At 42.6% G+C, this 24,090-nt stretch overlaps 2 protein-coding genes across 3 annotated transcripts in view; one reads left to right on the forward strand and one right to left on the reverse strand.

The window, feature by feature from the left end:
• The window catches only part of SPECC1 (sperm antigen with calponin homology and coiled-coil domains 1), a 1,265,733-nt gene that overhangs the window by 460,693 nt on the left and 780,950 nt on the right, over positions 1-24,090 (forward strand). The gene's annotated exons all lie outside the window — the stretch shown is intronic.
• Positions 12,012-24,090, reverse strand: part of LOC146858375 (uncharacterized) — a 30,079-nt gene continuing 18,000 nt past the window's right edge. The window contains exons 3-4 of the mRNA XM_085646757.1: positions 21,477-22,022; positions 12,012-12,079 (exon numbers count right to left, since the gene is read on the reverse strand). Of these exons, the coding sequence (XP_085502883.1) occupies positions 12,012-12,079; positions 21,477-22,022 (614 nt within the window). The remainder of the gene's footprint in view (positions 12,080-21,476; positions 22,023-24,090) is intronic.

The following is a 24,090-nucleotide window of genomic DNA, read 5'->3' on the forward strand; positions in this document are numbered from 1 at the left end:
GAAGCACTTCATTAAGGACCAACATTAATAAAAGCCAGTACCATTTACAGTACAAAACTCACACTGGTACAAATGCAATGCAGTAGATTTCACAATTATAACAAAGTGAGCTATTGCCATTTTGCATTCCACTATTTGATTAATGCTTCACGAAGGGGAAAAAAAACCCAATAACATTTACAATGCCAATAGCTCAAAACAATGTCATTGCGAGACCTATTGCATTGTAAATGCTTGTTAAGAGGGCAGGTAAAGAAGAGGAGGAGAAAACAGCTGAACAAGGAGCAGGCGATCAGCGAGCCGAGCCAGAAAGAGTGAAGAAAGACTAAGGACAGCAGGCTGCAGGGGCAGCCCGAGCTTTGCAGAGACCGGGGCAGCTCCTCCTCTACTATTGCAGCTCTGCCCCTGCCCCTCGAACTCGGCTAAGTTCCTCTTCTTCCTATCTGGACTGCACAGGAAAAGCTGAGATGCTAACAAAACAGTACGGAAACGGAGTGGCTTAATAGTGGAGCGTTGGAAAAAGTAAAAACTGGCTAAAACTATACATGGGACAAGGACTGTGGAAAATATTTATAGAGGACAAGACTGCGAGTGTGCTTATAAGTGGGGGCGAGCACTACTGAATAGCTGATATCCCTTAATAATCATGACTGTTATTGGTTGTTGCTCCCCATTCTGGACGCAAGCTGAATTGTGAACGACCAGCTGTATGTCGAACGATTGATTGATAGATAGTATCTTTTTGCAGTTTGTAGTAATTTCTTTACCAACCTGGGACGATAATCTCCCTTTTAGTGTATAAACTTGTGACATTCGGATCACCATCATTGTTTACAGCAATCATTCAACTCACTGAGACACTCTAGCTCGTCACAGCACTTGCTAATGCTGCTGGCACTCTCACTGTGTCATGATAGGCAAAACAAGCCCCGTGGGGGTGCGGCAAATGAAGCGGCCGCACACCATTTTTTTATAAACATGGCTCCCCAAGTAAACAAAAAACACAAACACTTATCAGTTTGGCGCCCAAAGTGAAAAAACAAGAGAGCGCAGCAGGCATGAAGAAAATCAAAAGGCACATAAATGATGGACGGAATGCGGAACAAATCAAACATTCACACCAGTCAAGAGATTTGGGTTAAATCCATCAATCTTTTGCTCACCATGCCACCCCAGTTTAGACTCAGCCATATGCAAATCAGTCCTGACCCTGCTCCTCATGGGAATATTCCAGCCCAAACTGGAAGCAAAGGTCCTCCCTGAACCAGCAACAAGCATCCTGGGACCGGTTTTGGGATATCACCACTCATCTGCAAGGCTAGATTGAATCAAGTGGTACACCGAACCTGGAACCCACATCTGGGCATACCCTACACACTTAGGACGAGAAAGCAAAAGACACACAAATAAACGGAATGCGGAACAAATCAAACATTCACCCCCAGTCAAGTGATCTGAGTTAAATCCATTGTTCTTTTGCTCGCCATGCCTCCCCAGTTTAGACTCAGCCATGCAAATCCGTCTTGACCCTGCTCCTCACGAGAACAGTCCAGCACAAACTGTCACACCAGGTCCAGAAACTAGCATTCTGGGACCAGTTTCGGGTCATTAACCCTCATCAGCTAGCTTAAATCCAGTGGAACAGTGAGCCCGGGATCCATCCACGCCGAGATAGAAAATGACAAAGTCTTTTGCCATTTCTACAGCAAAGTCTCAAAGCATAGGATTAGCACTACCCCATCCATGCCAAGCTGTAAAATGGCAAAAGCTTTTTACTACTCCAGGCACAGTATCGCAGCTTTGGATTGGTAAAATACCACCCAAGCCAACCTGGAATGAATAAAAACAACCCCTGACGTGTTTTGCCATCAATATGGCTCTTCGGAGAGGTGTGCTTTTTCCAGACACAAGGGAGCACCCAATATAAGTCAAAACAATATGCTTTCAGGCTTGGAGTGCTGCATAAATTGTGCAAAAGAAGGAGCAGGGAACTCTGGGTAGTTCCCAAGTTTATGTGGAGAGCGCTCCCAAATAGAGCACCCTACAACATTAGCGACACTCTAGATTTGCTCATCTCAAATGTCTACTTTTCTATCAAAGTTTTTCAACATAGTAGTAGCACAGCACAATCCATGCTTAGCTAGAAAAGGACAAAGTATTTCGAAAGGCAGCTCCAAATCCGGTCTGCTCTCTACCTACGTTTGGGAACTACCCACAGTTCTCTCCTTTTTTTTGCATATATATATACATATAGTAGGCACTCATGGGGTATATTAAGCACTCATTTTGAGTCAAAGCGCTCAGATGCCTTTTGGCTATAATGCCTTTCCCAATAATTGCGCTAAAAATTACAGAAATTTCAAAAGTCAACATGTACTCTTTTTGGCAGTTCATATACCAACGTCCTAGAGGTACTTGGCTGTCTTAGTTTCAAACACAGTTTTTTTCTGCCGCCATATTGTATGTATTTGTTTTCTTCAAATAGCCATATCCACTGTATCATAGCGATATCTCCATGTTAAAACACAATTCAACCTTGTATGGTTGTACTTCCAAGGGCATGGACATGGTATGTAACACACAAACTCAAAAGAGATATTCACACAGTCCACCTATGCCGATTCTTATTGCTCAGTTCCATCAGCCATTGATCCTCAAATTAGCAAAATATCATGTCACATTCACCCAAGGATAGTCCCAATGTTTGGATACACCCCTTGTTATACTGCAAATAGCGTGTGCCACAACGATGAATTGGCACTCTTCCGTGGGGATAGGTCCAATGACCATACTTTTCTCTGGACTTGATTAATCCTCGACACAGTGAAATGGTTGGGTGCCACTTTAGATCCACTGCTCTTCGCACACTTTTACGGCACTTCAGGCAGTGCCTTAATTATCTAACTACTCCAAATCCACCAGACTTTGCCGAACTCAAAGATGGGTGTCATCAATCATGAGGGTGAACTCCCATGTTAAATCAAACTCCTGTGCAATAAAATAGGCACTCAGGCGGTACATTAACCATTCATTTTAATCGGTGCACTCAGACGCGTTTCGGCTATAATACCTTTCTCAATGATTGCGCTCAAAAAGACAAAAACTTCAAATATCAACATGCACTCTTATTGGCAGTTCATAACTCAATATTCTAGAGGGACTAGGCTGTCTTAGTTTCAAAAACAGCTTTTTTTTGGGCCGCCTTATTGTGTGTGTTTTTTCTTCAAATAGCCATATCCACTGTATCATACAGTGCTGCGTAAATTATACCAAAAAAAAGCCGGGATCTCTAGGCAGTTTCCAAGTTTAGATGGGAAGCCACTCATGTATAGAGCACCCTACTACACCAGTGACACTCTAGATGTGCTCACATCAAATGCCTGCTTTTCTATCAAAGTCTTCAAGCATAGGATTAGCACAATGCCATCCACGCCAGGCTCTAAAATGACAAAAGCCTTTTTCCACTCCAGGCACAGTATTACAGCTTTGGATTGGTAAAATACCACCCAAGCCAACCTGGACTGAATAAAAACAACCCCTGACATGAGTTTCGCTATCCTTATAGCTCTTCAGTGAGGTTTAGCATTGTCCAGACACAAGGGAGCACCCAGTATAAGTCAAAACAATACCCTTTCAGGCTTGGAGTGCAGCATAAATTAATAAATTATGCATAAAAAAAGCTGAGAACTCTGAGTAGTTCTCAAGTTTAGATGGAAAGCAGCTCCTGTATAGAGCACCCTACAACACCAGTGACACTCTAGATTTGCTCATCTCAGATGTCTCCTTTCATATCAAAGTTTTTAGGCATGGCATTAGCACCGTGCCATTCATGTCGAGCTAGAAAGGGACAGTCTTTTGCCATTTCTACAGGCTGCTCTATATAGGGTCTGCTCTCTACCTAAACTTAGAAACTACCCAGAGTTCCCTGCTTCATTTTGGTGTATGTGTAGATATATATATATATATATATATATATATATTCACTGAAAAAACCATAGGTTTCACACACGTTATAGTTAGGAATTAGCATTTAAAAAACCTTGCAAATTCACTGAAAAAACCATAGGTTTCACACATGTTATAGTTAGCTGTACATTTCACTCGTAAAAAACCAATGAAATTCCCCCGTTATAGTTAGTGCAGGCAACTATAACTCACGCGACCGCAATCCTCTGCTGATGCTAATACTGTATTTAGACACTTATTTGCCCATGTCTTCTTCCATTAAATTGTAGCTATACATATATTACAAATATTTTTTTTTCATAAAGACACATATGTCATCAGCAGAAGATTGCGGTCGCGTGAGTTAAAGTTGCCTGCACTAACTATAACGGGGGAATTTCATTGGTTTTTTACGAGTGAAATGTATAGCTAACTATAACATGTGTGAAACCTATGGTTTTTTCAGTGAATTTGCAAGGTTTTTTAAATGCTAATTCCTAACTATAACGTGTGTGAAACCTATGGTTTTTTCAGTGAATTTGTACGTTTTTTTAAATGCTAAGTTACTTTACGCCATTCGTGGCGTGCGCGCCCAGTTAACGCAGTTCGTTGCGTGCGCGCACCGTGCGCTTCGCGCACCGTGCGCGCACAGTGAGCACGCGGTGCGCTTCGCGCACCGCGCGCCCACTTTACGCAGTTAGTGCCGTGCACGCACGGTGGTCACGCGGTGCGCTGCGCGCACCGCGTGCCCACGTTATGCGGGATGGGCCATGTACGCACGATGCGCTTCGCGCACCGTGCGCACATGGGGGACATATTATGCGCATCTTTGTGAAATGTATTCTTATTAATTTCATAACTGTTTTAAGCCATGCACTAATGGTGCCCTTCGGGGACCATTTGTACACGGGGTGGGGAGAGTGTGGTTAATTTTTTTTTTTAATAATTTTTACCGTACGCGTACGGTAAGCGTAATCGCCGATTTTCGAAATGGGCCTTGGGGGTTGTTTGGGGACCCCTATATCAATGCTGGGTGGTTAGGATCTGAAGAAACTGCCTCTTTAGACATTTTTGGGCTTCATTTTTGCTGCCCAAATATGAGAGCGAGAGAGAAAATGGCGGCCGCCGCTTCCTGGTTTCGACCGATTCGAATGTTTACTAAGATCTAAGAGCCAATCAAAATCGCGCTCGCGCACGCCACCGTACGCGTACGGTAAGCGCACCGTAAGCGCACCGTAAGCTGCCACAGATATATATATTGATTTAAATGCTATTTTCTCAGAATCTACTGAACAGATTTACACCAAACCTACAAAAGGCACTTCCTTGACCTGAGGACTACCTCTCTGCCAAATTTAAAGTAATTCTGTTCAGCCGTTCGGGCTGTAGCTGTGTCTAAAGGTCCTATGGAAAAATGCATGGGAAAAACGCGTTTTGGGACCCCCCTTTTATCTCAGCCCCCGCTTGACGAATCCCCCCGAGACTTTCAGGGTAGGAGCGGAGCGTAGCGCCCCACCTATTTTGAAAAATTCGCAAGGATTCGTCGACCGGCGCCAAAGTTATTCAAAATAGAATGTTGCGGTTTTCCTATGGAAACGTGGTCCTAACTATAACTACCTACTGGCGACCGCCAGTAGGTAATATATATATATATATATATATATATATATATATATATATATATATATATATATATATATATATATATATATATATATATATATATATATTTTTTTTTTTTTTTTTTTTTTGACTTCTTATTGCATGCAGACGTAAAGGCTGGCTACCCAAGAGTTCTGGGAGAGACATCCTGTAAAAAGCACCGCACTGCGGGTTTCAATTGAAACGAGCGGACAAAGCAAGGATACATTTCTTACCAGTATACTCTTTCGCACACCAACAACATCAGGAAACGGCAACGCAGCCGTGGATGGTACTCATTGGTGGTAGAGGAATTGAAAAAACAGCACACTGATTGGCAACAGTCAAATAGCCCAGTGGCTCACTACAAAGACGAATTAAAAGCAAATAAATCCAGTAATTATGGAAAAACGGGAAGCAAAGAGGAATGAACTAATGGATACAATGTTTGAAGCTGACATTGATACATCAACTGAAACTCAAACCAAAACAAAGGGAAAAACGGACAATAAAAGCAAGCTACGAGCTTGGGAAAAACTTAGCAGGAAGGAAATCAATAAGTCTTGGGAACTAATTTCTTTAAAAAAATACATGGAAGTTCGAAGGGTGCCACGAGGCTTAAGGATTCTATTAATGCCCAGCAATCAAGACTCAACAAATGAATTATTAAATGAATGGGGCGAATTTATTCTAAATGCATCACTTGGTTTAATGAACATTCTGATCAAACACCTTGAAATCAGTTTGATAAAAATCAAGGAACAATTATGTGATATGGAAAAGGAATTACAAACTTTGAAGCTCACGCCCGAGTTGGTACAGTTCAAAGTGGAACTGGAAAGCCAAATTGAAAGACATGAAGAAACGATCAGGAAACGGAAACAGACTAAATTTATCCGCGACAAAAATGATTATTCAGATGGACACATGTTTACTTTTGCCAGAAAATTTGATTTTTTCAAACAACTAAATAGATCTTCAGATGGAATGGGCGCTACAAGTAGTTTGTCCTCATTAACATCAACTGAGGCGAGTGATGTGGAATTAGAAACACCAGTGGATCCGTCAAAATTGTCTTTTTTAGGGGATATGCGCCTCGTACTTCAGCAGAGGCAATGGGAGCAAAATCGTACAACCCAGCAAAGTTACAGAGGCAGAGGAAGAGGCCGAATTTGGAAACCCAGAAACCAAAGAGAAGAAGCAAGAGAAGCAAGCGAAACAACAGAAAAGATAGGGGCCCAAACAAGGAGCATGAGACAGAGAAAGAATTATTAAACATAACAATCCCTGTAGATGAATTGCAAGTAGTGAATCTATCTCAAAGACAAATGACGGATGCAGAGATCTCCCTTCTAAAACGTGGCATAAATTTTTGCCCCACACAATCAACTGACATCTCACAATTAAGGATCGATTTTTATAAATACATCAGAAAAATCAAATTGGCAAAAATCTTTCATGAAAATCTTAACACATGGAATACTAAAGAGACAGAAATGGAAAGAACAGTGTCTACTCTAGCAGCAAAAGACTCCGAAAGCTACGTGACCTTATTGAACCTCAATGTGGAAAATGACGATGAGACCATCTCATTACAGGAAGCTTGTACCCAGTTAGGAGCAGGTTTAAGTAAGAAGAAACCTAAATCCAAATACTATCCCCAATTGGCTCCTGGAAACAAAGTAGACCTGTTTCAGGAAGCAGTTGTACAGGATTTTCACAAAATGAAGACCTCAAAATATAGAGATAATCTATCAAAATCCGAAAGGGAAGCGCTTAAATGTTTAGCACAAGACAACCAAATTGAAATAAAAATCGCTGACAAAGGCGGCAACATAGTGATCTGGGATCGCAATGCTTATGCTATGGAAGCACATCGCCAATTAAAAGACACTGAATATTATGAGAAACTCAAGCGTAATCCAACAGCTGAAATCAAAAGAAATTTGGATCAAAAGATTTGATCTTGGGCCCGGAAAAAACTACTGGATGGAGCCGAAGTTAAATATCTAACTGTTCAATTCCCCATAATAGCAACTATTTATTTCCTTCCAAAACTACACAAGGACTCCAAAAAACCACCTGGGAGGCCAATTCTATCAACAAAGGGAACCTTGTTGGAGCCTGTAGCCAATTATATTGATTTTTTCTTAGCTCCATTTGTCTGCAATCTAAACTCTTACATCAAGGATACAACAAATCTTCTAATCAATCTACAAAACACCCACTGGCAAGACAGCTACCATCTTATTACTATGGATGTCACAGCCCTTTACACGAACATTGAAAATGAAATGGGCTTAAAAGCATGTGAATTCTTTTTGAAAGAGAGAAACATTCATTACAATGATCATAACATCATGTTATTGGAAATGATTTCACTATGCTTGACGCAAAACATTTTTGTCTTTGGGGAGGAAATCTATCGCCAGAACATGGGTACGGCGATGGGTTTTTCCTTCAGCCCGAGCTATGCCTGCCTTGTAATGGGCTGGTGGGAGAAAGAAGTAGCCTGGCACCCACAAAATGATAAACATGTCAACAAAATCGTCATGTGGAATCGTTTTATAGACGATTTACTGATCATTTGGGATGGAAGCAAAGCAGAATTTGCGGAATATTTTCAAATCCTGAATTCAAGTACGGCCAAACTGAAATTTACCTTTGAAATCAACAAGGAGAGAGTAACTTTTTTAGATACTGACATCTACATAAAAAATGGCCAAATTCAAACTACTGTACACCGCAAAACTACAGCAACAAATGCGACGCTAGATGCAACCAGCTTCCATCAACCATCACTGATTGCCAGTATACCCTACGGGGAATTCTTGAGATTGCGTAGAATATGCACTGAATACGAAGAATGGAAAAATCAGAGTCGTGTGACAGCAAAGAGATTTGAACTGAGAAAGTATGACAAAACATTGATCAAAAGATGTTGGAAACGAGCAGATGGGAAACCACGTGCAGACTGTTTGAAACCCAAGCAAGAGACCACACTGGGCAAGGAACCCATTAGAATGATTTCAGATTTCACGAATGATGCCCAACAAATCAGTAGCATACTAAGGAAAAATTGGAAAATCTTGCAAATGGATGAAACAGTGAAAGAACTTGTGGGCAATCACCCTATGATCACATATCGTAGAGCTCGTAACCTCAAAGATCGATTGGTTAACAGTCATTATCAATCTAAAAAGGATACTCATTGGCTAAAAACAACAGGTTTCATAAAATGTCAAAAATGTAAAGTGTGTGAAATCGCTAGACCCACCAAAGAAGTATGCCTAGCGAACGGTTCCAAATGGCAAATAAAACAGCTAATATCATGTAAAAGTGAATTTACAATTTACATCATCGAGTGCCCATGTAAAATGAAGTACGTAGGTAGCACCACTTGTGAACTAAAAAAACGAATTTTGGAACACACACGAGCAGTAACAAACAAGGACGTATCCAACGCAGTGGCAAAACACATGAACCAATCACACACGAACAATTGGAAACTCCTAAAATTTTACGGAATTGAAACTATACCACTAACCATCAGAGGTGGAAACAGAGAAAAAACATTACGACAAAAGGAATCTCGTTTCATTATTAAGCTCAGGACACTGACTCCTTATGGGTTGAACCAAAGTGAGGAATTATACAGCCACCTCTGAACTGTATGAAATTGATTTTTGATGCTAAGAAAAATGTGGAATGCTTTGGAAACTTGTGTGGGGGGTTCTTTCCATAGCTTACAATTCTTGTAATATGCAATGTAACATGCATTGTTTACTAAAGTGATTAATTCTTACTATATCCTAGTTTACCTGTTTGCTAACCCGGTTAAATAATTGAGGTGCCCATATGTTAATAGTTCAATAGACAGAGGTATGATTTCAATACTTGAATGTCACACCCCACTGGAGGGGTATTATTGATGAGTAACGTTGGTACAACAATCAGGCAAAAAATTCATGCCTTCATCACTCTATAAGTACAAGTTATTGGGCACTTTAAATATGAATTTATAATAATTTTTTATTCACTGTAAATATTGACCGTGGCACCATGGGTTTGCGGAATATGATCGCATTTAATTGATGCAGATTGAAAATTTCATTTTAATTTCATAGATGATTATAACATGTTGATAAATGTTGAAAGTTTATGTTAAATAGACAATGGGAACTACAAGTCCCACAATGCATATGAAAGTCACATGACAGGAAATGGTTTGTTTTTTTCAAAAAACTGTTATTAATTGTACACGCGAACCAGGCCACAGTGTCGTGAGCAAGGTCTTGTGGCAAGACCGAAACGCGTCGCTTTGTTCATGGATTTATTGCACACTTTAATTGGGCTAAAATAAAAACATCTTCAATTCTGTGCGGAGTGCGACCCTACTTTCTCTTTGGTTAAAGAGATTTTGGACATATATATATATATATATACATATACACACTCTCATGCATGCAGGGTTAAAGTCAATGACTCATTCCGTAGCAAACTAATTATTAGTAGGTATTCGTGCTTAATTTGTTAAAGAGTGAGTGCTGGTACCAGAAGTTTTGTCTCAGATTTCCGAAGTCGGCACTACTGAAAACCAGTACTGAGGCTGCATCGCCTAGATTCCCCCACTTGCTGCTTTAATCGAGTACCAGACACTCCCTGCCCCTTTATCTCCCTTTTGCAGGTTTCTTCAGGACCTGCTTTCTTCCCTTTGTGACTGTGTTTATGTCTTTCCTTTTGTGTTTTCCCTCTTTTGCTTTGAATCAGTTTGTTGAGGAAAAATAAGTGCTGGTCCCAAAAAATGAGCACTGATGCACCTGCAATCACTGGCTCAAATTGAGAACTTTAGACAGTACTTAAACAAGGAAGGCAAAGTTAAATTTCAGTTGATGCCTAGCTTTACCAGTACGCTGTAGGATCGCTATGCTGTATCACTAGGCAGAGAAAGCCAGTCCAATTTATCCACAATCCGCAACCTACCATCCTGCAGTGGCACGCACAATCAAGTTAAGGTCATAACTGATTTGTCTTTCATTTTCACTACTGTAATACTACTCATCTCCCCTCCTTGCGTGGGACATCAGGGAGTGCCAATCTATTCTACTGCCACTAGATGGCACCGCTGCACCAGTATCTGCCTGCTCCTTCCTGGACTCCATCAATAGCATATTCTGAATTAAGTCCATAGGGCCTTATTTAGATCACGATGAATTAAGACCTTGCTGAATCAGGACCAGACTGTCTATTCGGAAATTCTGTCTGTTCCATGTGGGCTACAAGTTAGTGTACTACTGAATGGGCTACTCATGACCAGCCCTGAAACAGCCCATGACCCTTTTTCTAGCTGCAACCACTTGCTGGTGCCCACACCCAACCAAGTGGCCCATTTCTTCCTATGTGTCAAAACAACACTTATTTTACACGTAGCTCATTCTTCTGTGCCAGGACAATAAACAACTTAAAAACACTGCTATGCATGTGCGTAGGTACAGGGCACAAGTCCTAAAAGAAGCAGTGTGGGGACTAACCAAGTTAGGCAGTATGCAAGTGACATCATGGCACATGACATCACAGTGCGTGACATCGCACGTGGCATCACAGGAAGTGGCATCACAAACCATGACCTCACAGGAAGTGACATCAGATCTTAAGACCTCACATATGTTTAGCAGGTCTATCATGAGTACACTTGAGCACATTACAATATTTAACAAATGAGATTTTGCGTTGGGGTTGTGCCAACATATTGACAGAACCGACGCAAAATCTGGGCCTCAATTTATATTTTATTTTTTAAGATACAAAGAAATTGGCAACAAGGAGAAATGTGGCAGTAAATCTGTTCTGCTTAAATGGTTGCAAATTATGTTTAAAAAAATATCTTATGGGGTTAAGGCACCTACTGTAGAGACATTTGTGTGCCAACTAAATCTCAGGAAATAATAATAATGATGGTAAGATAGGATAAAGTTTTTGCGGGAGAGATCTGTGTTTTGTCTAGTCCCAGTTTTGAATCAAAGTAGCATGGATGGTTAATATGTCTCCTGCAAAGCAAAATATGTAACAAGTCAATGACAGATGTCTATTTTATATAAACATTTTAGTGGGTTACTGCATTTAATACAGAGATCCTTTTATTACTTGCAGTTAATATGTAATCCTTCTAATATAGCACAGTGAGCTATGAAGGACATGTGACTAATCTACCTTGTAACCCTCACTGTCTTATATAACACATCCTGTACATTGATTTACACACATATGTTTTAATATCAATGGATAATGTATACGTGTGATGTAAAGCGCTCTGACACCATGCATTGGGAAGAGCAGTGTTTAAGCGCTATAAAAGAAATAAAACAAAATAATGATTTTTAAATTATTCGTGTAAATACTGCGACAGACCAACACATCTGTCATTCTTACAGCACACTTATATCCCTTATATACAGGGACTGAACAAAGTCAAAAGCATGGCTCTCTTGAGTACCTGTGAAGAGATAAGAGTCTTTGTTTCTCCGCAAACACAAGGAGATGGTGGATGGAGCGCTGAAACTTTTCAGACACTCACCCCCAGTCACAGATCTGGGTTGAATCCACCATCATTCTTTAGCTCACTTCGCCACCCCAGTTCAGACACAGCCATATGCAAATCAATCTTGACCCTGTGCCTCATGGGAACATTCCAGCCCGAACTGCCAAGCCATGACTTCCTTGGACCGGAAACAAGCATCCTGAGACCGGTTTCGGGCTAACAGCCCTCATCACCCAGGTTAGCTTGAATCCAGTGGCAAAGTGATCAAGGCACCCATGTCTGGGCATACCCTGCCATCTTAGGGTGAACTTCAACATAAGAAGGTACTATGGCCCCTTAACTTTGAATTATTTGTTATGGGTGTAGCTGGATTCCGATAAGCCCTTTACCCGCCTGCACGTTGCTGCTTGGAACAAAAGCAGATGTCCAGGCACTGCTGAAATTGTCCGGGTGTCTGAAAATGACACCGGGACAAGTTTAGCATATTTCTGTGGGGCCCCAACTCTTGGCAGGGCAGACGATTTCTACCCTGTGGAAATAGTGGGTAGGCACCATCTACCCACGTGCTTTACCTTCAGGGCTATATTTAGTCTGCCATAATCGTGGTATGTTAGCTTCCTCCACAATGACGTCACTGGCACAGTAATGATGCTTTATGTGGGTGGGTGATGTAGAAATTGCCATGGCAAGGAACACTCTTCATACTGGGTTAATGTGGACACTGGCATCATGGTTGAACCTTCAACCTTGGGTATACTTCTAACGGGTGATGCCTGAGCCTGTATTATAAGTAACATTCACCGTTCATAGCACCTTGAACAGCAGCCCATGCAGGGTAAGCAGCTTACAGACAGTCAGCTGTTGCTTGTTACAATGTGAAATATTGGTCATTCAGCTCATCAGAGATCATGAATGACAGGCTGGCATTCTGACGGATGTTTTTGGTTCGTAGTCAATCCTAGGGCAGAATGCACCATGTTCCATGTTTCAGATGCATTTCAGCAATACAGAGCACCTGACTAATGAAGTGGGCATAGGAAATCACCTACAGGCAGTCGACACTTCCCTCCCCAAGTCTGTTGAATAACACAAAGGTACCAAAGTCATACAACTCTCTATTACGTAATGACCCATTTGTTATTTGAAGCAAGCAGCCAAGAAGAATCAAACAATGGTACTAAAGTTACCTGTCCCACCAGAGTGGGCGATACTCCTACTATGTGGCATGGTGTCCAAGACATGGAAAAAGATTCTTACGGTTGGGTGATGTGCTCCTGTCTGGGGGGACAAACCCGCTCTGATCTGGGTGGACCAAGTTCGGGAGAATGTTCTGTATCCTGGTTACTAGCATTTCCCACATAATTTTGCAGTTGGGATTGAGCATCGATAAGGGTTGCTATAATGTGCTGTGGAGAGGGTCACAATTAGCTTTTTGCAGCATGGCATTGATAGCTTCCTGACATTGCTCTTTCTCAGGCCCACTGGAACATGTCCAAAAAAGAAAAGATGATGGACGAAATGCTAAATTAATCAAACATTCACCTCCAGTCACAGATCTGGGTTAAATCCATAGTTTTTTTGCACGCCATGCTATTGCAGTTTAGATCCAGCCATTTGCAAATCCGCCTTGACCTGTTCCCCATGGGAACAGTCCAGCCTGAACTGCCAGGCCAGGCCTTCCCTGGACAAGTAACAAGCATCCTGGGACCAGTTTCTGGGTAACACCCCTCATCAGCCAGGCTAGCTTGAATCTGGTGGCGTAGCAAGCACAGGACCCATGTCTGGACATACCCTTCCCACTTAGGGCGATGAATGCAACAACAAAAAAACTGATTATGGATGAAATGCCTACTTAATCAAACATTCACCCCCAGTCACAGATCTGGGTTAAATCCATCGTTTTTTTTTGCATGCCACGCCATTCCAGTTTCGACCCAGCCACATGCAAATCAGTCATGACCCTGTTCCCAATGGGAGTCTTTCCTGGACCAGAAACAAGCATCCTGGGACCGGTTTCGGGGTAACATCCCTCATCAGCCAGGCTTGGAACATTTCCAGCAATCACTGAGATGTCTGCACCTGAAACTATAGAATTTGAGCAATAATACATCATTAGCTGGCGTTTTTCCAGTTGCCAGGTACAATAATGCTATATCGACCTCAGATCGACCTCAGAAAAGGTCAGCTGTTCATCTGATTTGCCTCTTTGTTCTGTGTCCGTGCACGTAGGGGGACACCCCACGCCCAATAATAAGAAAGCTACTTTTTCCTCCTCACAGGGAGTGAGTACACTTGGTATAATAGGCTCCAAAGACATTGTTGATTACTTTTGCCATACATCTAGCACATACTGCAAAGGCCCTGACTTAGATTGCAGAGGCGGGTCTTAGTAATGCGAACACACACCATTCTAAGATTCCCTGACCCAATTCACCTATTAGTATGCCCACATACTATATTCTGGATCAAGTCCTGCAATTTGGAAAGGTTTTTCACTCAGTCAATTGACAGCCATCTTTATTGAGGTAGACTGACGGACCTCTAATGAAGGACATCACAGTTCCTTAACCCACCACAAGGCCAGACTTAAACTTGATTCAACAGAGCTGAATAGGTCATTGCACAAGGACCTTCAGTCTTGGGGCTTCAAGTGGAACTCAGAAGACAAGACTAAATCGCCCAAGAACCACCACCGCATCCTTGGAAAGGTTTTTCTTCTATTGTGGCCGGGAAAAGTCACGATTCTGTGTAACACCTAAACATACAGACTCTTCAACTGTTCCAATGATGTTCTATCACAACATCTATTAGAATAGGAGCCTTCAATGCCCAAGTCTAATGTGCTTTCTTGTGCTTCTGTTCGTTCTTACGTTTCAACATTTATCGATTAAGGCTATGAAACTTTGTTGAAGAACAATAGTCTTGTGATATACATCGTGGTGTTATTGGTATAATTAAGAGGTCTTCAGACTCCCGATCCCGCCTCCACCCTTTTGGGAGAGGCGTGACATTATACCAAGGGAGTGAGGGTTGCAGGGCAAGAAATTAATGCAATCCGCAAGACTCTGTTTAACAGACTGCCGAATCAGCTTTCCACCCTGTTTTGCAATCGATTTGATATTGCAGTTGCATTTAGGGAAAGCCCTGCATTAATACACAGTGTGGCAAGGACACCCCTGCACAGGGGGAGGGATGATAGGGGGAACTCTTTGCGTGTAACTAATCCCCTCCTATGGTGTTCATCCAGGTGGTGTTTTATCTAGGTGCCCACTGGCTGCGAATGTAAGCTTTACACTACCTCTGCTCCCGTTGTCCTTGCGAGGGAGGCGGTTGAATGATATGGACGTCCTCCAAAAGCATGCTTGAGAAAGCTCCTCGGTCCACAAGAAGCAGCTTACCCCACCCAGCCTCACCTCTGTTGCAGGGAACTCGGAGTACCCGTAACAGCAGGACTCCGCCTCCTTCCCCCGCCTTTTACACCAGCTATTCCTTGGGTGCGGTGTCCATCGCTCCTTTATCTGCCAATGAGGGGGGTAGGTGCGGGAGTGTTTAGGCCAATGCCAGCATCCTCCTACCTGCATCTCTAGATGGTGGCAAGAACCCTCGCGACCACCTGCTTTCTGGATCAGGTCTCAGCCTCCCACATGACTCCTTCTCTCACCACTACCGGGAGGTCCGTCCTCACGACACTGTAGGCCACATACCCGCATGTGCAACAGAAGGTAGCAGGGAAACCTCCAAGCACAGTAACAGAGTGCAAAAGGGACCAAGCAGGGATTGAAACATCCGATCTGTACAGATTAGGCTTGCACTCCCACACACTACATCCTCCACCACCAGCAGTCCCAACCATCCTAGGACCTCCAAAGCTTGGTACCGCTGCCGTCCCTCATTGGCTCACCTAAGGTCAACCATGAGGGAAGGCAGCAGTCCAAACCCTCCAGGGACCTCCAAGGCAGAGCTGCATATAGTTGTATTATTTTTTTTTAATTATTATTAGGTGCATGCGTGTGTGTATGTTTGAATATTTGGTAATGAGTGTTGTGAATGGGTGTGTGCTTGCGCATGTGTGTATGTGTGTCCCGTTTGCCCCACTCCCTCCTAAAATGACTGGCCGCCGCTAGTAAAGAGAAGAAGGAATCTGCATTATGTCCTATGTCCATACTATTCCAGGAGAAGCACCCACTTTTCAGCGGTAGAAAAGGCCTCTTTCCCTGACCACCAACCACCCTCCCTACTGACCCCCTATCTAAAGTTTGTAGGCTCTTGGATTGAAAATGTTTTCCTGGTTTGGGGGCAGCCGCGGCCCGTACAGGAAAGAGCGGTGGGGCCGGGTGAGAGCGGATTTCGACGGACGATGACAATGTGTTTTGAATGTGGATTCTCACCAATAAGCCACACCCAATCCCTGCACTCCCACCTGGGAGGCAAATATACCACTGCACCTTTGAATAATATACACTTTTGAGCATGTCTTACCACCCCTGGCACAGCAAGACTTCAACACAAAACAAACAGCACCTTTTGAAAAGGGGTTTCATTTAACCAAATGCAAGGACTCTATCACTTTTAGAATAAGGCTTGGGGTTTATTACATAATACTCTCTAAACAAAGGCTATCTCAGATACCAAATGCATAAGATTCAAATATATGTAGCAAACTTATAATCTAAAGGCATGAATCAATAACTGAGCAAACTATAATACTGATTAATAAACAAGCAATAACTGATATAAGATAAGATACACTGGACGTCCTGCAAGAGATCAGAAAGATAATATATATATATATTATCTACTGGCGGTCGCCAGTAGATAGTTATAGTTAGGACCGTGTTTCCATAGGAAATCTGAAAATTCTATTTTGAATAACTTTGGCGCCTGTTGACGAATCCTCGCGAATTTTTCAAAATAGGTGGGGCGCTCCGCTCCGCTCCTACCCTGAAAGTCTCAGGGTGATTAGTCAAGCGGGGGCCGAGAAAAAAGGGGGGTCCCAAAACGCGTTTTCCCCATGCATTTTTCCATAGGGACCTTTAGTCCAAGGTACAGCCCGAACGGCTGAACAGAATTACTTGAAATTTGGCAGAGAGGTAGTCCTCAGGTCAAGGATGTGCCTTTTGAATATCTGGAGTCGATCTTTTCAGTAGTTCCTGAGAAAATTTCAGTAAAAAGTACATATATATCTATAAGCGCGCACCGTGACGTGCGCGAGCGCAATTCTGATTGGTTGTTAGATGTCAGTAAACATTCGAATCGGTCGAAATCAGGAAGTGTCGTCCGCCATTTTGTCTCTCGCAGTCTGATGCAGTGAAAAACAAAGGTGGAGAACGTGAAAAGGGGGCAGGGTGGACAGTTCCTGACCCCCTAGCCTTTGTCAGGGGGTCACTGAAGGACCCCCAAGGGTGAAAATTTTTTTATTTTTTTTTACGATAAAGCGTGGGGTGCGTGCACCATGCGCGCACGGCACGCACCACGCATCGTGGGCGCTCGGTGCGCAAAGCGCACCTAGTGCCCACAGCTCGCGCACGGTACGCGCACAGTGAAAAACCTGAAAAAAAAAATATTAATAAATACATAACTTAGCATTTAAGAAAACGTACAAATTCACTTAAAAAACCATAGGTTTCACACACGTTATAGTTAGGAATTAGCATTTAAAAAAACCTTGCGAATTCACTTAAAAAACCATAGGTTTCACACATGTTATAGTTAGCTGGACATTTCCATCGTAAAAAACCAATGAAATTCCCCCGTTATAGTTAGTGCAGGCAACTATAACTCATGCGACCCCAATCCTCTGCTGATGACGTCAGATATTACATCACTGTATTTAGACACCTATTTACCCATGTCTTCTTCCATTAATCTTTAGCTATACATATATTACAAATATTTATTTTTCAGAAAGACACATATGTAATCAGTGATGTAATATCTGACGTCATCAGCAGAGGATTGCGGTCGCGTGAGTTATAGTTGCCTGCACTAATTATAACGGGGGAATTTCATTGGTTTTTTACGAGTGAAATGTCCACCTAACTATAACATGTGTGAAACCTATGGTTTTTTAAGTGAATATATCTGTGAGCAAGGGCGGATGCCCGAAATGCGTCAGATTGGTGGAACTCGGCTCTAAATAAAATAAAATAACTGTGCCTTACTTTGGATTTGCGTGGCTTCCATTCTTCGTGGATACGGATCTCTGTGGAGCTACAATTGTGGAATATATATATATATATATATATATATATATATATTACCTACTGGCGGTCGCCAGTAGGTAGTTATAGTTAGGACCCCTTTTCCATAGGCAAACCTCAACATTCTATTTTGAATAACTTTGGCGCCGGTCGATGAATCCTCGCGAATTTCTCAAAATAGGTGGGGCGCTACGCTCCGCTCCTACCCTGAAAGTCTCGGGGGGATTCGTCAAGCGGGGGCTGAGATAAAAGGGGGGTCCCAAAACGCGTTTTTCCCATGCATTTTTCCATAGGACCTTTAGAACGAGCTACAGCCCGAACGGCTGAACAGAATTACTAGAAATTTGGCAGAGAGGTAGTCCCTAGGTCAAGGAAGTGCCTTTTGTAGGTTTGGTGTAAATCTGTTCAGTAGATTCTGAGAAAATAGCCTTTAAATCAATATATATATCTGAGCCCGCTTACGGTACGCTTACCGTACGCTTACCGTAAGCGTACGGTGGCGAGCGCGATTCTGATTGGCTCTTAGATCTTAGTAAACATTCGAATCGGCCGAAACCAGGAAGCGGCGGCCGCCATTTTGTCTCTCGCACTGAGTGTTGTTTATCAAACAAGATGGCCAAAAACATGTTACGGGGCTGTTTTGACAACTCCCTCCCACATAGTCATGTTGAGGGAGTCCCCAAACATCCCCCAAGAGCAAAAACGGTTTTATTTTTTTTTCGGCAATTTCGCCGAGTACGCTTACCGTACGCTTACCGTAAGCGTACGGTAAAAAAAAAAAAAAACACTATCCACACTTACCCCACCCCCTGTGCTTTTGGTGGCCGTAGGCCACCAAATGTACAGGGCTTATTAATAGGTAAAAAAAACTAAATTTTGGCAACATGAAATTATAAAATCGAAATAAAAAAAACACTATCCACATTGACCCCACCCCCTGTGCTTTTGGTGGCCGAAGGCCACCAAATGTACAGGGCTTATTAAAGTTGATAAAAACCGTGCACGGAACGAACTGCGTTAAGTGGGCGCGCACGCCTCGAATGGCGTAAAGTAACTTAGCATTTAAAAAACCGTACAAATTCACTGAAAAAACCATAGGTTTCACACACGTTATAGTTAGGAATTAGCATTTAAAAAACCTTGCAAATTCACTGAAAAAAACATAGGTTTCACACATGTTATAGTTAGCGGAAATTTTACTGATAAAAAACCAGTGAAATTGCCCCGTTATAGTTAGTGCTGGCAACTATAACTCACGCGACCGCAATCTTCTGCTGATGACATATGTGTCTTTATGAAAAAAAAATATTTGTAATATATGTATAGCTAAAAATGTATGGAAGAAGACATGGGCAAATAAGTGTCTAAATACAGTATTAGCATCAGCAGAGGATTGCGGTCGCGTGAGTTATAGTTGCCAGCACTAACTATAACGGGGCAATTTCACTGGTTTTTTATCAGTAAAATTTCCGCTAACTATAACATGTGTGAAACCTATGGTTTTTTCAGTGAATATATATATATATATACACATACATATATACATACATACATTAGAGGATCACTCTGGATGTGCACCTCCCACACCACAAAGAAAACACCTCAAACGATCACAGCCACTGGCTCGCATCACAATGGCAATAACCACAAAACTCAATACATCACCTGATGCATACACTGCCCACTTCTGGCTGGGGGTAGTCTTCACACAGCCGGGGATCAGAGCTCAGCAATCAGGGTTCAATCCAAGATAGACACGTCTGCCCTCGCTCGGAATCCAAACTCCTGCCAGACCAGTGGAGGCTCCCCTTCTTAATACAAATCCAAACATAACGAAGCTTCTAGCAAGCCTCGCCCCCTCGTTCTCATGAGAGCCCATACCAGTCTGCTCCAAGGCCACGGCATTGGTTGATCAGGCCTTTGCTTTGGCTTCGAGACAAACCATGTACATTCCTCTGATAAGAACCATTTTTCTCTAGTCAGTAAAGTGCGAAAAACAGGAGGAAGAGCAGAACATGCCCTCCTCGCTTTGCAGCTACGTGCAAGCACAGAAAATAGCTTAAACTGGAGTTGGTTAGGCCATGCACACACAAAGGCCCAAAGCAAGATGGAATTGAAAAGCAAGATGACATGAAAGCATGTCAAAGCTAATAAATAGTGAGCACTGCCATAAAGCAAGGTAAAGTCAGAAAACAGAATGACATTAAACCATGTCAAAGCCAATAGTATGAACTCCTAATTCTCACCAATGCACAATACAATACACATTCCTGCACAACTGCATGCCTTCAAATGCACATCCCACATGCTCTGCTCTTGGCAAGACTGTTCCACTCCGTAACCACTCCCACTGAAAGACAGCAAGATTACAGGGCAGAAGAGAAGCAGGCATATGCAGGACCATCCTACATTAAGGCTAGGGTAAAATAACAACCTAAAATCAATTAAAATGGTGGTAGTTGGGGGTCATCATAGGGTGCCAGACTACAAAAGTGACTTTCACTACACAAGGGAAAATTTACTTTAACTTTACTTTTACTCATTTATATAGTGCATACGAATCATCCCCACAGGGTTCTCTCGGCGCTTAGAGAAATGAGTGCTCATGGTCAGAGTCTCCTAAAACAGCCACGTCTTCAAGAGTTTCTTAAAACAAGATATCTCGGTACATGACCGGATCTTCTCTGGTAGAGTGTTCCAATGTCTGGGGGCCAGATACGAAAAGGCGTGACCCCCCATTTTTTCTCTATTTATTCTATGTGAGCACAAGAAGTTACAGTTGCTAGATCTTAGTTGCTGTGTAGGATTATATAAAGTAAACTTCTTATTGAGGTAAGCAGGTCCATTCCCCTGTAGAGACTTGAAGACCACACATAGCATCTTAAAAATAGCTTGTTTCCTAATCGGAAGCCAATGAAGTTGGCTCAAAAGGGGTGCAGAAGGGGTGCAGGCCGGTTTATTAAGAGAAATGCGTGCTGCGTTATTCTGCACCACCTGTAGTCTGGATAGTAGGTCTTCCCTTATTCCGACAAGCAATGATTTGCCATAGTCCAGTCGACTAACCAAGAGTGACTGGATAAGGGTTGTTCTTGCCGAGAGTGGAATCCAGGGAAAGATCTTTCTTAGCATCCTCATGGTTCCAAAGCAAGTACCTGACAATGTCTTCACCTGTTCCTCCATTGATAACTTATTATCAATCCTGATGCCAAGATTCTTAGCCCAATTTTTGGGGGAAGGGGCCTCTCCCAACTCTAGAGGCCACCAGTCTGGCGACCAGATCTCCTCGGCCTTCCCGAACAGCAGTATCTCTGTTTTGGATGAGTTGAGCTGTAGGAAGTTCTTCTTCATCCACGTTGCAATGCTAGACATGCAGCTTTTAAATTTTGATTGAGTGGATACAATGTCATCCTCAATGGGGACAATCAGCTGCGTGTCGTCTGCATACGAGATGGTCTCAAACCCACAGCTTCTAAAAATTTCCTCCAAAGGGGCCACATACACGTTAAACAGGGTAGGACTCAGGATAGATCCCTGCGGAACTCCCCTGTCCATCAGTGAGGTTTGTGACACAAAGGTACCCAACTGAATGCTCTGAGTGTGCTCTGATAGATAGCGTTGTATCCATTTAAGAGCCATGCCTCTAACAACAATCCCTAGCAGTCTATCCAACAGGATCCTGTGAGAGATGGTGTCAAAGGCTGCCGACAGATTAAGAAGAACTAGGATCACTGGGGTCCCCCTGTCCAATGTCATCCTTATAGTATCCGTGACCTCCAGCAATGCGGCCTCGGTACTATGCGAGGTACCGATTCCGGACTGGGAAGAATCCAGAAGGTTATTTTGTTCCAGATAACGAGACAGATGCTGGTATACCAGTGACTCAATTACCTTCGAACAGCAGGAGAGCAGAGAGATCGCCCTATAGTTTTGTAGATCAGTTGGATCCGCTAGCACCTTTTTAAGCAGTGGTTTAATGCGTGCGCCTTTCCACTTCCTCGGGTACGTGGCAGTGACTAACGAGATGTTATAGACCTCTGCCAACGCATCAGCCAACACCGGGCTGAGATCTGACATGTCGGTCGGTAATAAATAATTAATTTTCCCTCATCATCGAATCCCCTCTTCCCCTTCCCCCCGCTCTTACCTGCACGGGCCGCAGCTGTTTGGGGGCATGGCATAACCAAAGAATGCTGGCATACTTGGTAGCTGGGCAGGGCATGCTACCTAACTTTGGCAGTAAAAAACAAATCTGTAAAAGAACTTTCAGCATATTGTAAATAAATAACTGAAACCGGATCAGGACTAGAACAAGTTCTTTTCCGAACCTTCCTCGCATTGCTTTTATCCTTGAAGTGTTAATTTCGCTTTACAAGACCTGAATTCATGATCGTGGTCTCACCAGGACACCAGAGGGTGCCAGTGTAGCCACATCTATTCACAAAAGGTTGTGTTGAATCCATAACTGCACAGAAAATTGGTGCCAAGATGCCCTCCGCTCTTTCATGGTAAGCCAGTACACCATTCACCATGGAGGATCTAGGCCAAAAACTTCTATGAAACCTCAGCCAGATGCTTTATTCCATGACCGGTTCTACTAACTGAGCTAGTAACTTCTACTCCAAGATCTTCCCGCACAGCTGGTAAGGGCAGTGAGTAACTGATAAAGACACATCCTTACCATAGATTCTAAAGGAATCCTTCCGCCATCCAGGGTCTCTCCCCGTACCTCCAATTACACAAGCTGTGGTGTCAAGACAAGTACCCACCATTCCTTCTCACATATATTATACTGTAGATTCCTCTAGGGACGGCTGCTCATGAAGAACGCAGCATTGCTAACTTTACTGGTAATCCTTTTTGGTAAGACCTATCCCTAAATCACTATGTTGGTAGCCTACCTCAGTGCCCTAATCCACCATTAACATGACTCTGTTATCATTTCTCAAGGACTTCTAAGCCTACCTTTAGAGACCTGTCTAGCATTAAGTCACAGCTACGTAGTTTACGAAGCTCCTCGCTTGACCCGCCCGACATACTTTTACAGTATTTACCTTTATGCCTTCCTCATATCAACCTTTCTATTCTAGATGAGCTTTTATGTTGACAAGCTTAATGACCGCATTCAAAAGAATAAATGGCAAAGCCAATGGTTCCATTTTTTATATATCGAATAGGGTTTGCTTATGTAGATGTGACGCGTATATATATATATATATATATATATATATATATATATATATATATATATATATATATATATATATATATATATTTTCCAAGTGCAGGTGTATGCATGTTTCTGTTATGGTACTAATCCTAGTGAAGAGGATAACTGACTGCTCATTGTGTCGGTCATCCTTTTTATATTCCAGAATAGGTATAATATACACTGGTGGGTTGTGTGAATAGCTAACAACACTCCTAGGAAGGGCCTTTTACTTTTAATGGCACAGTACCAGTTCTTCTCAGGGCAGTCGCTGTATATTTAATGGTTTAGTGCCAGTTTTTCTCAGTGGGGCTGACATACTTTATTAAAGGGACAAGAACAGCACTTCTGGGCAGGATACTACATGAATAATCGTGCAGTCAAAGCACCTCTTGGAAGGCGAATCATACTTTCATAGCCTATTGCAGTGCCTATTATCAGGTTCTGCAGAAAACCCAGTGATTGAATTGGCATGGTTTTGAACTCCCTCTGACCTTCCAGACTTCTTGAGCAGTTGTGATGCGCACCTGTGGGCAGTGTGACAAGCATCCTCTGCTGTA

The sequence above is a fragment of the Triturus cristatus genome, chromosome 3_2 (genome assembly GCF_964204655.1).
Source record: "Triturus cristatus chromosome 3_2, aTriCri1.1, whole genome shotgun sequence".
NCBI classification, from domain to species: domain Eukaryota; kingdom Metazoa; phylum Chordata; class Amphibia; order Caudata; family Salamandridae; genus Triturus; species Triturus cristatus.